The 16,243-nt window shown below is 51.3% G+C and overlaps 1 protein-coding gene across 4 annotated transcripts in view; it reads right to left on the bottom strand.

Moving 5' to 3' along the window:
• CRTAC1 (cartilage acidic protein 1) overlaps positions 1-16,243 on the bottom strand; it is a 156,993-nt gene that overhangs the window by 33,236 nt on the left and 107,514 nt on the right. For all 4 annotated transcript variants that reach the window (XM_041746609.1, XM_041746606.1, XM_041746607.1 and 1 more), the window contains exons 6-11: positions 14,812-14,946; positions 11,236-11,381; positions 8,254-8,390; positions 4,468-4,550; positions 3,518-3,618; positions 2,922-3,090 (exon numbers count right to left, since the gene is read on the bottom strand). In XM_041746609.1, the coding sequence (XP_041602543.1) occupies positions 2,922-3,090; positions 3,518-3,618; positions 4,468-4,550; positions 8,254-8,390; positions 11,236-11,381; positions 14,812-14,946 (771 nt within the window). The remainder of the gene's footprint in view (positions 1-2,921; positions 3,091-3,517; positions 3,619-4,467; positions 4,551-8,253; positions 8,391-11,235; positions 11,382-14,811; positions 14,947-16,243) is intronic.

Here is a 16,243-nt window from a genome sequence, read left to right as displayed (position 1 = left end):
AGGGTGTGATCCTGGAGTCCTGGGATCAAGTCCCACGTTGGGCTCCCTGCGTGGAGCCTGCTTCTCCCTCTGCCTCTCTCTCTGTCTCTCTCTCTCTCTCTCTCATGAATAAAAAAAAAAAGGTCATCTCATGGGATGCCTAGGTGGCTCAGCAGTTGAGCATCTGCCTTCAGCTCAGGGCATGATCCCAGGGTCCCAAGATTGAGTCCCAAATTGGGCTCCCTGCAGGGAGCCTGCTTCTCACTCTGCCTATGTCTCTGCCCCTCTCTCTATGTTTCTCACGAATAAATTTTTTTTTTAAGATTTGATTTATTCATGACAGACACAGAGAGAGAGGCAGAGACACAGGCAGAGGGAGAAGCAGGCTCCCTTCAGGGAGCCCGATGTGAGACTCGATCCCAGGACTCCAGGATCACGCCCCAGCTGAAGGTGGTACTAAACCGCTGGGCCACTGGGGCTGCCCAATAAAATCTTAAAACAAAACCAAAACAAACAAAGGTCATCTTGTACTTGGCCAGTATAGCAAATGGCTACCGTAAAAGTGACAAATGCTTCAACTGCCAGCTGACCCATCCAGGGTGAAACAGCTCAAGAACATGCTTATATAACCAGGCTCTGGGTCCCCTAAACATTTATGCTTCTTTTTTAGACTGCATAAATATTATGTGTTCCTATGAAAATTGGAACACACACAGAACATATGGAAGAAATTAAAAATCACATAGGTCCGGATTTGAATGTCAGCTCTGCCACTGATCTATATCATGTGACCTTGGTGGGTTTCTTAACCGCTGTGATCTTCAGTTTTCCCATTTGTAAAATGGGGATAAGTAATGCCCATTTCACAGGGGGGTTGGGGGGTGGTGGGTCATGAGCATGAAATGAAGCAAAGTGCCACCTGAATGACTGGGAGTTACTATGTTAATCCTGCCCCTAGAATCGCTGTTCATACTTCCTGCATTTTCTTTCAGTTTTTTTCTTTGCCCATATGATGTGTGTATAATATTAACACATACATATATATTAACTTCAGAGCATATTGCCTATTCTTTCGATGTTAATATATCACCCCATGAGGTGCTAACACATGGGGGAGGGTGTCTGATTTTGAGCCTGGGTATATTTGACTCAAATGCTTTTTTAACCACTGTGTTTTAGTAAAGCCTCTCTTGGCTCCTCCACATTTTTTCCAGGATTGCCCCTCCTCTCAAGAAGGCTTTTCAGACATTTCTCCTTCCTAATTTCCTCCCCAATGCGTTTCTTTAAAAATGTTTGATGTTGGGGCAGCTGGGTGGCTCAGTGATTGACTGTCTGTCTTCGGCTTGGGTCATGATCCTGGGGTTCTGGGATCGAGTCCTGTATCAGGCTTCCCACAGGGAGCCTGCTTCTCCCTCTGCCTATGTCTCTGCTTCTCTCTTTGTGTCTCTCATGAATCAATAAATAAGTAACCTTTAAAAAAACAAAACAAAACAAAAAAAATTTGATGTTGAAATAATCCTAGATTCACAGGAAGTTGCAAAGATCATACAGAAAGGTTCTGTGTACCTTTCATCCAGTTTTTCCCTCAATGGTTAGAGCTGACGCCACTTTAGCATGATACCAGAACCAGGAAATTGACATTGGTACCGTGCCTACGTGTATGCGCGCATACATGCATGTGTGCGTCTGTATAGTTTTATGTCATTTTATCACATAGGTGGATTTGTGCAACCATCACAATCCAGATACAGGACTGCTTCATGACCCCAGAGTCCTCTCTGAGGACTTATGGTCATATCCATCCCTGGCAACCACATCTCTATTTTCTGTCTCTGTAATTTTATCATTTCAAGAATATTACATAAATGGAATCAACAGTATGTGACTTTATGAGATTGGCCTCCCCCCGATTCCCCATAATGCCCTTGAGAGCTATTCAAGTTGCTATGTGTATCAAGAGTTCACTCCTTTTTATTGCTGAGTAATATTCCATGGGGTGGAGGACAACGGTTTGTTGAACCAGTAACCTATTACATCCCGGGCGTTTCCAGTCTGGATAACTGCTGGTAAAGCTATCATGAGCGATCTTGTATAGATTTTATGAAAACATAAGTTTCATTTTAATTAAAACATACATTTTCATTCATCTGGGACAAATACCTTGGAGTGCAATTGCTGGGTCTTATAGTAGCTGTGTGTTTGGCTTTTTTCTTTTTAAAGAAACCACCAGACTATTTTGCAGAGTTGCTGTACCATGTCACATTCCCACTGACAACGCATGGGAGAGTGAATTTCTCCGCATCCTCGCTGGCATGTGTTGTTATCACTATTTTTTTTTAAGCTGTTCTGATAGGTGTGTAGTGATAGTTCATGCATACCACAGATATACCGGAGAGCTGTTTATGTGCGGTCTGTATATCTGTCCCTTTATACACATAAACAGAGTAGGGTTTTCTTGCTTCCCCTCTCCTAGACAGGAGCCAATTTTCACCCCCTTGCAGGTGATCACCCTCCCTTGCAGAATGCGAGGCTTCTCTAAGCCTTCTAGCTAAGGGAAGGCTGAGGCTTTAATCACCAAGCTGGCTCCAAGAGGCCAGGAAAACAGTTGATTTGGACAAATCTGGTTCAGGCCAGTGGTTGAACAAGGCCTCAGTTTTGGACATGAGGATTAAATACCCGGACCCCAAGGTGAATGAATTCAACAGAGGACCACAGTTGGGGGCCCCAGTGAGGCACAGGCAAGGAAACCACCCTTTGGAGCTCAGGCTCATTTCAGAGTGGGGTTGCCTGTATGGCTGTGTCTGCCAAGGCTGTCACGGGATCTGGAAGTACCATGCACCTGGCAGTCCTCTGTTAGTGAGCAGGCTTCTGGATGCGTTTACAGGAACCCACTGTCTGGGCACAACAGCTCATTGCCTGACCCGCCCTCAGCCCTGACTCACCTAAGCCAAAGTGTGCCACGGGCTCCATCTCACACAGGTAGCCCGAACCCCCGTCAATGATCCTCAGGTGGGCCCCACTCCTCTTGGTGTAGAGCACGACTTTAGCTCCCCTGGCGAAGGCCCCAAACTGGGTCCGAGGCACCACGCGCAGCCAGTTATTGCTGAAGCCCTGCAGGGAGGGAAGAAGGCAGGTGAATATGGGGGATGGGCAGGGGGAGCAGAGATGGGGGAAGGCAGGTGACTATGTGGGGGTGGGCAGGGGGAGCAGGGAGAGAGGTGCAGAGGGAAGAGAGGAGGAAGGTGAACAGGGCAGACAGACTGGCTGACATTTGGAAAGAGAGGCACTGGAAACATGAAGGAAAAGCCAACAAAAGACTCAGGAAAAACAGTTTTTGGAGCAGAAGTGCCAGTGGAAGGCAGAGGGGCAAAGGGCTTCTCCCAGGAGCAGCCCTTCCTGGAGGTTTACTGTGTGACTGTGATTTATTTCCTGGGTTTCTATTTCCCACCACGCTGGACAAGCAAGCATCCCAGGTACCTCCACCCTCCATCCACTTTAGATCCAGGGGAGCACATGGGGCTGGGGTGTCTGTGCACACCTGGTTCCCCCGGAAGACAGACAGCGGCTGAGCCATGGACTCCCCGTGGGACAAGATGAGGTCCAGCATCCCGTCTCCATCGAAGTCTGTCACCACACCCCCTGCAACAATGCGGATTTCACTCTGGCCATCAGCCAGGAGACCCAAGAGGAAGAGGGGGTCCCAACCAGGGCCATGTCCTGGCACCTGTGCCCTGTGCCCTGGGGTGGGAGGCAGAGAGCACAGTGCTGGGGCAGAAAGACAAGGGGGAAGCCCATCTCCTCTGCTTTCCCAGAGCCGGTTCATGGCAGGAAGTCAGGAAGGGGGCTCCCTTTCCTTTCCCTGGACTTTTGCATGGACAGAGTGGGTGCAAATCATTCAGACCATGAGGACTCCTTTCTGATATATTACACATGCCGTTTGTATTTGCAGTTTTGTCAATATGTCATGTTTGCACATTCATGGTCTCCTTTCGGTCCTCACTACAACACAGAGAGGTGAGGAGGGCAAATGTAATGATGCCTTCTGTGGGTGTGCAGAACAAGACTCAGAAGCTGAAGCAACCCTTCCAAGATCACAAATGAGGCAATGGCAGGATGGGGGCTTGGGACTCCTGATCCAGGGCTCTTTCTTGGACACCAGGCTGAATGCCAAGAGGGGAAGGGTCAGAGTGCAGAACACCCCCCAGCCTCTCTTTTCAATCCCCACCTGGCACCAGAGAAGCTACTGCCCACGGATTTCCAGAGTCCCGCCCCCAGCCCTGAACCTGGAAGAGGGGACCATTGCCTCCTTTACTTCCAGCCTGGCACTCCCAGATTCTCACCCCTGCCTTAGGGTGTCAGTCTTCAGAGTGGCGGGGAAGGAGGGGTCCCGTGCTATGGGACTGGCTGCCCCATCCCTCTTGCCCTCATCCTGTGCATGGACAGAGCTGAGCCAGAGGAGTGCAGGCCTGAGCCTTCCGGTGTCCTCACCTGTGCCCCGGCCCTCAGGCTCCAAGGCATCACCAGGGTTGAGCTCCTCGATGAGGGGGTCTCCATGTTCTCTGCGGATGACACTGCAGGAGAGGAGACAGTCATTGTCGGATGAGTCACATGCTGGCGAGGCCCCTGCGGGCCCCCTGGATGCAGAGAACCACTCGTTCCAGTCTCTGTGCCCTGAGCATCCCCAGGCCCCACTGTGCATCGGCCACCACCTGGACGCCTACGGAGCCACTCTCTGCTTCCAGAGCCTGCCTACACCCTGCCTGTTCCCTTCTTGGGTTTTAATTTACGTTGGTAAATATTGATTTTTCTTTCTCTAATGGATGAATTATAGACAGCCGGGGGAAGGGCAGTTGATGGATGGAGAAGAGGCAGGGACGCAGCTACCTTCAACTGACCTTCGCTTTCCTTCAAGTGGCCCTGGGTTTCTGAGTTCTGGATGTGCCCGGGATTCAAACCACTCAAACGCCGCCTCCTCCGAGTCCTCCCTGATCATCGTCCTGGAAGCAGTGCCTTCCTGCTCAGCCTTTATCACTTTCTGCCTTGCGTTAAAGCTCGGACGAATGCATCTTATCTCCCCCGTTAGACTGTGAGCTCGTTTGTGGCAGGCCAGGACCACGTGTTACTCACTTGTTACTCATTCTTGCATTTCCCACGGCACCTAACACAGTGCGCGGCTCGCAGGAAGCTCCAAGCACATGCCCGTGGGATGCGTGGATGAAGTCCAGCAGCAAAAAGGGAAGAAAGGGGTCCCTTTGGGCTGCAGGGGCTCTATTTTAAACTCTGAACCAAGGTAATATTTGCTTCAGAAAAGCCCACTGCGAATGTCCTGCTCTTTCTCCACGCTGAGCTGAACGCTGATGATGGTGGTGAGCTTTCCTCCGATTTTTCTCACTCGTTAGATTCTCTCGGCCTGGCTGTGTGGAGCAATGCTGGGGGAGACGGAGGGCGTGGAGGGATCTGATCGCTCTCCCCTCAACACTGCAGGTGGCTTTTGTCTGCTCAGGTCACAGAGTCACCAGAGGGCTGAGATGTGGCCAGTGATTTCAGGAGCTGGCAGGGGTCCCCTGAGCTGGAGCCTGTGGTGCCCGGAGGGTAGAGTGCAGGCTGAACTGCAGGGCGTGTGCAGAGCTGAGCAGCGGCCCTGGCCCTGGGAGAGCCCTTTGTCCCTCTGTCCGCCTGAGGCACCTGTGCTGCACATCCATGGGTGTAGTCGGGTAGAGGACAGCGTGCCTGTTGCCCTGGGGCATGTGCATCCCTGCTAGAGGTCTGTATACCTCAGCCTGCCAACAACCACAGTCCCTTCGACCACCTGTGTCCCACAGATTCTTCCACAGTTGGGCAGAGACATCCCTGGGCTCAGGTGACAATGCAGTTAAGGGTTCCTAAGGATAAAGTTGCCCTGCGTCTATGTATTGGCTGAACAAATTCACCTGCAGTGACCTCTGTGTGCCGTCCACTGCGCGGGGCCCTGCGGCCACGATGTGCATCAGGGAGGATGGAGTTTAGGGTCCCTGACGACAGAGAATCTCCTGCAGAGTGCTGAAGGACCACAGGGAGAGGGGCTGGGGAGGGCAGAGCTGGGCAAGCTCGCCCAGGCTTCCTGGAGGAAGGCTCAACTAAGCTGAGACCAGAAGGATGAGTGAGTATGGCCACTCGGACCAAGAGGGAGGAAGAGGCAGAGGGGGCAGGCATTCTGAGGGTCCGACCTGGTACGGCCCAGAGCTGAGCAAAGCTGGTGGCATCTAGAGCTCAGCCACAAATGGGGAAGTGGAAAGTGTGTGGAGGCTAGGACACAGCCGGGATGCGTCCGAGAGAGGGCAGTGGGGAGCCTCCAAAAGGTTTCAAGAGGAAGAGGGCTACAGCCAGATTTCCATTTTCAACAGCTCGGCTGCAGGACTAGAGGGGGGCAGGGGTGGGTGACACCTACGGAAGGCAGGTGCAGGAAGCCCCTTCAGAGTCGACAGATAGCGGCAGAGGGGGTAAGAGGCGAGAACAGATCAGAGGCATGTGTCAATGTGTCAGTGGTGTGACCCTGCGTATCCTGGCTGGCCTGGGAGCGACCCTGTATGCCGGCTGTCCTGCCATCATTAACAGGACCCCTCACTCTCACTAAGCATCTGGTTTGGGTGATGAGTCCCCTGGTTACCCTACTCTTCAGTGAGTCCCCAGTATCTCCTACAAGAAGCCTGCCGTGTTCCATTCAGTGACAGAGACAAGTTGGGGCCGAACTTCTAGAGTTGCCAGCTGAGTGGTGGCTCCAGCCGTAGCCCCTCACTCTCGGCTGTGTGCTCAGGACCCAGCCATCTGCCACCGGGACCTGGAGCACGGCCATGTACCTCAGTAGTGGCGTCCACTGCTGCTGCCTGGAGGTAAACATGCTAACCCGTGGGGCCACTCTGTGGTGACCCTGTCCTGGACCATGGCAGCCCTGGGCCGGCCCTTCCTTGGGGTGGCCAGAGGGGGGCTGGGCCATGTGATAGAGCCCCATGGGCAGGCGGACACGGGGTGCCTGGGTTCTCGGGCCACAGTTATGAGAGCACTAGACTCCCTCATGCTCAGGGGCCCTGGAGTGACACTTTATTAGCCAGAGAAGGAAAGCAGTGTCTCTGTTAACGAGCAATTGATCTTCCGCAATTAATCTGGAAGTTGTGAATAAGCTTTTTGCAAGGCACCTAATTAGTAAATCTAGTGCCTTCGGGGGGTGATTACATCCAGTCAGGATTGATGCTTTGTTAATAATTATATTTTAAAACATGCTTAGTCACAGCTCTTGCCTTTTATTAATAGTTGGGGCCCCCCTGGGGTTCAGGGTGGGGGGCCTTGGGGAGCCGAGCAGGTGATGGAGCCTATTTCCTGAAGCCAAGGCCCCGTACCCCACCTGCCTCCTCTCCCCACCTCCTCCTGAGCCCCAGTAGCATGTTTTAGGCCAGGAACAGGGCTGTCTCAGGCCACATGGGTCCTGAGGTTCACCAACGGCAGTTCTCAAACTTTCGTGTGATAAGAATCACCTGATGCCCAGTGTACTTGTTAAAAATAGAGAATCCTGGGCCTCACTCCTGAAGATTCTGATTTAGGAGATCTGGGTGGGCCCTGGGATTCTGTACTTTAAATAAGCACTTCGGGTGATTCTGATGCCAGTGGTCCCTGGGCCCCTCTTAGAGAAGTATTGCCTCCCAACATCCAACCTTTCCTCCCCAGACGCAGATGCTTGCAGATCCCTTCCATTCTGTCACTCTTTTCCTTATCTACCATTAATCATCACATCCAGCATTTCCCAAGGGATGTTTTGCAGAGCACCAGTCCCAAGAGGAAAATCTTTGAAAGAGGTGTCCTGTGGTCAAACCTATTTAGAATACTCCAGCCACCTTTCAGAAAGTAAAAACACTCATGGTCATGTTAAAGGCTCTGAGAAGTCCTGCAGCCAGTAAACCTGCCTGTCTTTGCTTACCCTATGGGCACCGAAACAAATTTGACTCTGTAACTCCTTTTTATGGTAGTGTGGATTTATCTCCTATAGAGTGTGGCTTCTGGGCACACTTTGGGCCGTGTCCCTCTGCCCATTTCCCCCCCAACAGCAGGAGGCTGGCTTCCTGCCCAGGATCTGCCCTCCATTCCACAGCCTCTCATTCAATCCCTCCTTCCCTCCTTTCTGTTCCTTCATCAGGGGACCTTCCTGCATCTCAGCCCTGGGAGCTCTCCTCTGAGTTCTACACCTTCCTCCCCAGCTCCCAGCTGGTGAGGGTGAGAGGCTACTGGCCAGGCTGAAGCACCTACCGGAAGAGGCGGTTGGCTGAGGAGCTGCGGTGGGCAAAGTTGTTGAAGAAGATCTCCAGCTCCTGGTCATTGTCAAAGTCGGCGGCAATGACTGTGCGGACAGGGGATGGCATGGAGAACTTGGGCGAGGCGATGTCCTGGAGTGCAGGGGGGAGAGGGTGCAGGTCAGCAGACAGAGGTGTGTGTGTGGGGTGAGGGAGGTCGACTCCCCACACTGTGTGTGTGTATGCAATCCAAGAGAAGAGATGGTCGACCTAACACCTCCTCTCTCACCTCCCCTGGAAGGGACCTGCAGTGGCTGCACTCAGGACCACACAGACCTCGGGCTGCTTGTAGGAGGACAAAGAGGGGAGAGGGATGGTCCCAATTCACACCAGGCAACAGCCAGGTGCTTTACTGGTCAGGGTCATATGTAGCCCTCCCATCAGGCACTTGAGGCAGGGCAGACATTAGCATTCCCATTTTACAAGTGAGGTGATCATGTCCTGGGGGAGGAGGGGAGTCACCCATGGTTATAGCTAATGATGGGGCAGTAGCCAGGGCTTCAGACTCAAGATGCTATGTCCTTCCCCCTTTTCAGAGAGTCAGAAGCAGGTCTGTGTGGGGGGCACTGGAAAGGGCTGTGTATTTGAATCCAGGCTTCTCTGCTGACTTAGCTGTGTGATCTTAGGCAAGTTATTAGCCTCTCTGGTCTCACTTTCTTCATCGGTAACCTGGGGCTAGGAATAGTGGCCCAGGCTGTGAGGACTGCATGTAAAATGCTTGGCAGGCAGTGGGCATGAAATAGATCCCTGGCAATCCGTCCTGGCCCTGCTCATGCTCTCAGTCTTGTGGAAGGCAGCAGAGGTGGTTTTTAGCTGTGTTTTTGCTGTTATGTTTCTTCTTGGAAGTATTTTGATTTTTTTGACCCTTGCTTTGGGGGTTTGCAGTATCAGATACACCTGTCCATGGTTCACGGGGAGACCCTAGGCCCAGGAGAACCCAACTTGGACCTCAAAGGGGGACCTGGCAAGGGGTCTCAGCTGTGGGGACCTCCCCTGAAATAGAATAAGAGGTGTGGAGAGCAGCCTTTTGTTTATAAGAATATATATTATGGATGGCTTTATCTCTTAAAGATTCTGACAGCCTGTCTAAATCTCAGGGCCCACATGGAAAGGGCTGGGAAGGGACAGTCAGTGTTTCTGGGAGGGCCCCTCCACCCCCTGGCCTGGCCCAGCTCCTTGGCCTCTTACTGCAGGCACCCCTTCCATCAGCTGCAGGAATGAGCCTGCCTGGGACAGCTGGCAAGGTGCCTGTTCTGGGGAGGCCAGGAGGGAGGTTGTCCCCATCAGCGCAGTAATGAGGCTGATTAAGAGGATGGCCAGTTGGCCAGTATAGGCTGAGCAGGGCCTTAAGAGCTGGAGAGAAAGACCTCAGGATCTCTAGCTCATTATTATTCTATTGATCCTATAAAAATGGAAACCTACATAGCCCCCTTGGGGTTGCCCCACTGGACACCCGGGCTTCTAAGATAATGTATGTAAAGCGCTTAGCACAGTTCCTGGCACATGGAAGGCACTTGATAAATGGGGCGTCTGTTATCATTATTATTGCTCCTGTGAGCTCTGGGGAGGGGCCACCAGAAGGCTTGGCAGTGTTCCTCAACCACAGCACACCGATGTTTGGGCCTGGATCATTCTTTGCTAGGGGTCTGTCCTGTGCATTATAGGACTTTCAGCAACATCTCTGGCCTCTACCCACTAGAAGCCACTAGGTGTCAGTAGCACCCTAATCCCATTCATGACAATCGAGAATGTCCCCAGACACTGTCAAATGTCCTGGGGAGAAAATCACCCCTGGTTAGAACCTGGGTTAGAACAAAAAGCTGGGGGTGCCTGGGTGGCTCAGTCAGTTGAGTGTTCAACTCTTGGCTTTGGCTTAGGTTGTGATCTTATGGGTTGTGGGGTTGAGCCCCACATTGAGCTCCATGTCCAGTTCCACCTCAGTGGGGAGTCTGCTTGAGTATTCTCTCCCTCTGCCCCTCCTCCCCACTTGTGTGTGCTCTCTCTCTCTAAAATAAATAAATCTTAAAATAACAAAAAGCTGAATAAAGGTGAAAATCATCCAGGATCCCAGAATCAACTGCTTTAGTTTAGGGCATGCCTCCTTTTCAACCAGAGAGCCTGGGTCTCCAGGGAGGGAGCAGCTGGGCCTGAGCAACCCCAGGCTGGCATCCCAGAAGGAAGAGAGCTGGTGGTGGTGACCCAGACAGAAAGTTCCCAGAGACTCCACTGGGGCATCAGGCATCAGGCAAATTCTCACTCCTGCAGGGGATTTTGGCAAGACCTAGGTACCTCCAGAACCACTCAGACTCCCTGAGATCAGTATCAACCATCCTATGAGAGCTCCCTGAAAAAGCTCCAAACTCTAGCTCATCACGGGGGTGGTGGTGGTACCTCTATTCCTGTCACCAATTAGCCCCTTTGAAGAATTCTTGCCTTGCAGTCTATTGACAGCTCAGGGGCAGGACACATAAGGGTTTTGAGGTCATCTTGTCCACCACCTGCCATTTGTCCTTAGGGGGCAACTGTTGGGAGCTCTGTAGCCTCAATCTCTCCCAGTCCTCTCTTCACTGACCCTTAACGTAAAGTTAAACTTGAAAAGATAAGGTTTTCCAGGAACCACCTGGAAAAATGCTGTCAGTCCAGGAATGAAGTCTACCTCCCAGAGCCTTCATTGCCCTGCTCTTCCCCCTCCATGGGAAGCTGCTGTCCCTCATTTGTCTGGCCCTTTCTGCCCTGAGCACTAGAGATGGAAGCCCAGGCTGGAGTCCACCATCTTCCCCCAGATGTTACCTTCATTGTGGCTGTCCTGCCTCCAGGCTCTGCAGAGCTGCAAGCCCCTTCTCAGCCCCTCCCTGGTGGGAGGCAGGCTGCATCCCCAGGATATGCCGGGGCCACTCACTGAGCTGGGTGGTAGAAGGAGGGAGAGGGCCCTTCTTACCCGGAAGCGGACCTTCCCATGGGCACTCATCTGCAGATAGAGCCGGTGGGGGCCATTCCAGTTGCCATAGACGATGTCCACTTTGCCGTCACGGTTGAAGTCGGCTAGGGCAACACCTCGCCCGTGCTGGTGGGGGTCGTCCACACCTGGGGAGGAAAGGCAGGTTCCCTCAGGGCAGTGCCCCCTGCAGGCTCTACAAACACTCACCTTGCTGGAGCTCCTTTGAAGGTGACAGGGAGGATGACCCTCCAGCTGACCCTGCCATCCTGGAGCAGCTTTGTCTCAAGCTGCAGCTGTCAGCTCAGAATTTCTCCATGGGGGCAGGAGGTGGGACAGCCATGTGGTCGCAAAGGGAACCACACCTGTCTTCAGCTGCATCTGCCCAGCAAGCACACAGTTTTCACTGTTTTGGGGTAGCTTAGGAAGGGGAAGGAGACATGGAAATTCTGGAGGACAAAGGCCTCTCCAGCCACCCCAAAACTGTCAGTGGGGTATATAGTAAGCTGGTCATCACTCTTTTGCTTAAATCTCTCCATGGCTCCCCAGTACTATTGGGTCAAATTCAAATTCCTGCCTGGGGAGTACCAGGCTATCTTTTTTGTTTTTTTAAAGATTGTATCTATTTATTTATGAGAGACACACACAGAGAGAGGCAGAGACAGAGGCAGAGGGAAAAGCAGGCTCCATGCAGGGAGCCTGATGCGGGACTCGATCCAGGGACCTCGGGATCACGCCCTGAGCCGAACGTAGCTGGTCAACTGCTGAGCCACCCAGGCGCCCCGAGTACAAAGCCACCTTATCTAGTCTTACCTAGTACCCCTTCCTCTTCCCCCTTACTCATAAGCTCTGGCTACCTGTGTTCCTGTCATTCCTCAAATGAGCCCTGCTCTTTCTGGCTTCTAGGCCTTTGCTCAAGCTTGTCTCTGCTCCTGGAATGCTCTTCCCTTGGCTCTTGGTTACCTGGCTCCTTGTTTTTCTTTTGCTCTAAGCTACTATGTAACCTCTTCAGGGAAGCCTTCCCTGACCACTCCCATGAAAATAGTTCCTCCCAACGACTTTGTTATTTGTCCTGACAGCCTCTCATTCTTTCCTTCCACTGTGCTGATCACAGATGCAATTATGTTCCTTTGCAGTTTATTTGCTTAGTGTCCAGTTTCCCCACCATACCTTACATTCTATGAGGTCAGGAGCTGTCTTCTTATTTACCTGTGTTCAAGCAGCATCTGTGTGGCCTGGTAGTTTTCAGTAAATACTGAATGAATGAAGATACATAAATAATTTGACAGAAGGCACCTGGGGACGTTGGTGACAGCAGAGGAAATGCCACAGCATAACACAGAAACCCACAGCATGCCTTGGGAGCTCGGGGAAGAGAAACCTGTGTGTCCAGCGTCATCTGCTTTCACTGTCTCTGCATCTGCCAGTGCCCACTGAGCTGCTCCTGGGGGAGGACAGGGTGTGGCTTTGCCCAGAGGGATGGCCTGACCTCCTGGCTGCACAAGGCAGATATGTTTCCTCAAGCCAAGCATGGAGCTGAGAGGTGGTTGATGTTGCTGGTTCTCAATACCCATGCTGACTGTTTCGGAGGACAAACTGCTGTTGGTCATCAGGCCCTCGGATATGGTGGGAGATAGGACAATATAATGGAGGAGGGATCACAGAATCCAGGGGACCACAGAGCTCCTGGGAATGGGAGCCAGGGGAAGGTGGAGGTGGGGCCTTCTGTGAACCTTGGAGGCTGAGATCCTGTTGGGGGAGGGGAGGATCTAGACAATGGGTGGGAGGTGTGGGGAGAAGGTGCAATGAGCCCTAGGCTTGAGGAAGAGGCTTTGCCAAGGAGCAGGGGCAGCCTCTAACCTCTAGGATTAATACCCCATTAATTCTCTACAAAACTCCCCAGCCCTAATGTCGGTGGCCTTCTGTGTTGGCCCATTTCTCTCCTATCTACGAGGCACCTTGACAAGGAGCTGGTTCCCTTTCACGGGAATAATCGGTGCCAGGCTGCATTTCACAGCAGCATCTGTTTGGGTGATGAATGCCCTCTTGACATGTCTTGTTAAACCCCTGCAATCATTCTGACTTTCAATTACGGGCCTAGCACCTTTCCTCTCTCCTCCCGCCAGATACCTTCTCCCACTCCAACTTGTTCGCTCACCTCTGCTCCCATCTCTTTAACACCTTATCAAATCCTCTAGGTTTTTTCCACCACCACCTCCCTTTCATTTTATGATTTTTCAGCAATGAGAAAATTTGCTGCCAGAGTATATAGCATGATGGGGTGTGTGTGTGTGCATGCCAGGTAGGAAGACAGGCCAGGGGAGCTGCTGCCTCTAGCTCTAGCTTTGCCTACAGGGAGAAGAGGGAAAGGCAAGAGGGGAGTTGACTGGCTACCAGTGGAGGGGTGGTTCAGAATGGGAACTCCTGAGCAGAGAGTTGCAGGATTAGGGACTTGTCAGTCACAGAGAATGGATTGGCATCTGCTCAGGGATTTGATGCTAGCTGTCAGCACTAGCTGGAGTTTGTAGGACCTTTGATTTACGTGTCTAGTCCCCTCTTGCCTCTTCCTCTGGAAGCTTGAGCTCATCTCTAAGCTGTCCAGAAAGGGGTGAAATCAATCCTTTCACTGGCAGGGTGGGGAGGAAGTGGGTAGAGAGAAGTGCTTGAAGGCCAGGCTGATCACATCCACAAACTTTAAAAAGTGTCCCTTTTGCCTTTCAGCAAAATTTACTGGGTGACCACTGTGTGCTAAGTGTTGTGTCAAGAATGAACAGTACAGTGCCCAGCCCTTGTAGACATAGATTATTTTAGCAACGTAGAAGCCTGGCTGAGAAGTACATGCAAGAGCAGTGTGAGTGCAGAGGAGGGAGTGCAAATCTCTGCCAGGTAACACAGAGGGAGGCAGAAAAGGCTTCAAAGAACTGAGTGTTGAAGGATAGATAGGATTTATGCAGATAGAGAAAAGGGAAAAGGCATTTCCAGTAGAGAGAATGGCAGGTGCAAAGGCCCTGAGGTGGATGAGGGATGAGCACAAAGGGAGGAAGGGGTGCAGGGCTGGGAGCCTGATATACTATTTTGTGTGGATTTTAGTCTTCTTACTCCAGCTGTTTGTTTACTCATCTGTTTTCCCCTCTAGAGTGTCCATGCCTGTGTGCATACATGTGTGGGGTGGGGCAGAGTGATATAATCTTATTTGGGTCAGTATCCCCAAGTCTTAGCACCACCTGGCACTTCGCAGGGGCTCAATAAATGGTTACTGGATTGAATACCATGGTTACAGTGCATGTGGGGAGGGGAACTGGAAAGAGGCATCTTGGAGGGAAAATTAATGCTGAGGACGCAAGCAAGACTCAGAGGAATATGGGCCAATTTTAGTTGCTGAAAAATGGATAGTGGCCAGGAGTTCCAGGCTCCTCCTTTCCCTAGCAGCAAACATTCCCTGTGGCCTGAGCCTTGGGGGATGTGGAATTGAAGGTGACAAGCAATGTTTCCCTGTATGGTGCTCATGATTACTTGTCCCATTCTCCCTAAGGTCCAGGGAGGCCATGCTGGAGGGGACAGGGCAGCAGCCGCACTCACCAGCACTGGCAGCAGCATCCACGAAGGTACCATCACCCTGGTTGTGGAAGAGGAAGTTGGGCCCATTCTCGTTGTCACAGAAGATGTCTGAGGCGCTGCTGCTGAGGATGGGGCCCACGCTGACACCTCGGCCCCCTAGGAGAGGACATCAACCCACAGTAAGTGGTAGAAGCAAAGCCTCAGGCCTGCGAGGAGGACAAGGGTGCCTCCAACAAGAAGCTGCTTTGAAGATGCTTCAGAAGAGCTTTGAGGGTAGGGGGAGATTCTAACATCTGGATGCTTCTCTGGGCCCAGATCTGGGCTCACAGACCTGTAAACTTATGCAGAGGATGATCACACCAATGATGAGGAAAGTGAAGGGCAAGACAGTCACTTTGTGCCCAAGCAAAGCAACAATCCCATGGCCTGTGGAACACAGAGGCCACATACAGATTCTTCCCTTCCCTTTGGAGGCTGATTTACAATAATCCCCTAGCCCAAAGGAGCCAAGATGTCCTTTAACAGATGAATGGATAAAGAAGATGTGATTGTGTATATATATATATATATATTTATATATATATATATAATGAATATATATATATATAATGGAATATTACTCAGCCATCAGAAAGGATGAATGTCTACCATTTACATCGATCTGGTTGGAACTGGAGGTTATTATGCTGAGTGAAATAAATCAATCAGAGAGACAATTATCATATGGTTTCACACATATGTGGAATATGAGAAATAATGAAAGGGACCATAAGGGAAGGAGGGGAAACTGAATGGAGGGAAATTAGAGACGAAGACAAACCATGAGAGACTCTAACTCTGGGAAACAAAAAAAGGATTGCAGAAGGGGAGGTAGGCAAGGGGATGGAGTTACTGGGCACATGACGTGATGAGCACTGAGTGTTAGACTACATGTTGGCAAACTGAATTAAAAAAAAAAATCCCCTAGCCCAAATCTACCCACCACATTTTGATCAAGTCACAGATTTTCCTGACAACCCCCACCCCCACCCTGAGTCCTATGTATGGCAGTCAGGACACTAGGTGCACTCCTGGTCTATGAACATAGAGGAGTGGGTTCCAGCTAAAGCTACCGCATACTTTCTTGACTTTGTTTGATGTAGTCAACAACTGGGAGCAATCTGCATGTCCATCAACAGCAACTGGTTGAATGGATTATGGTGCATCCCTACAATGGACCATTCTGCAGCCACTGAAAAGACTGCATATGCACTGACTTGGGGGAGCGCCCGTGACATATGAATGAACAAGTAATGGTATTGTGGCATCTTAGATTCATTTTTTAAAAAAAGGTAAACACATGATATATGTTTCTGGACATGTTTGTGCAGGCTTGTTCTTGAATTTGGGGGAAAGTGGGAAAGGCCACACCCTGAATTGTTAACCCTGGCTACCAGATGGGGTGGGATTTAGG

Source organism: Vulpes lagopus, chromosome 2 (genome assembly GCF_018345385.1).
Source record: "Vulpes lagopus strain Blue_001 chromosome 2, ASM1834538v1, whole genome shotgun sequence".
Taxonomy (NCBI): domain Eukaryota; kingdom Metazoa; phylum Chordata; class Mammalia; order Carnivora; family Canidae; genus Vulpes; species Vulpes lagopus.
This window is presented reverse-complemented; position numbering and strand designations above follow the sequence as displayed.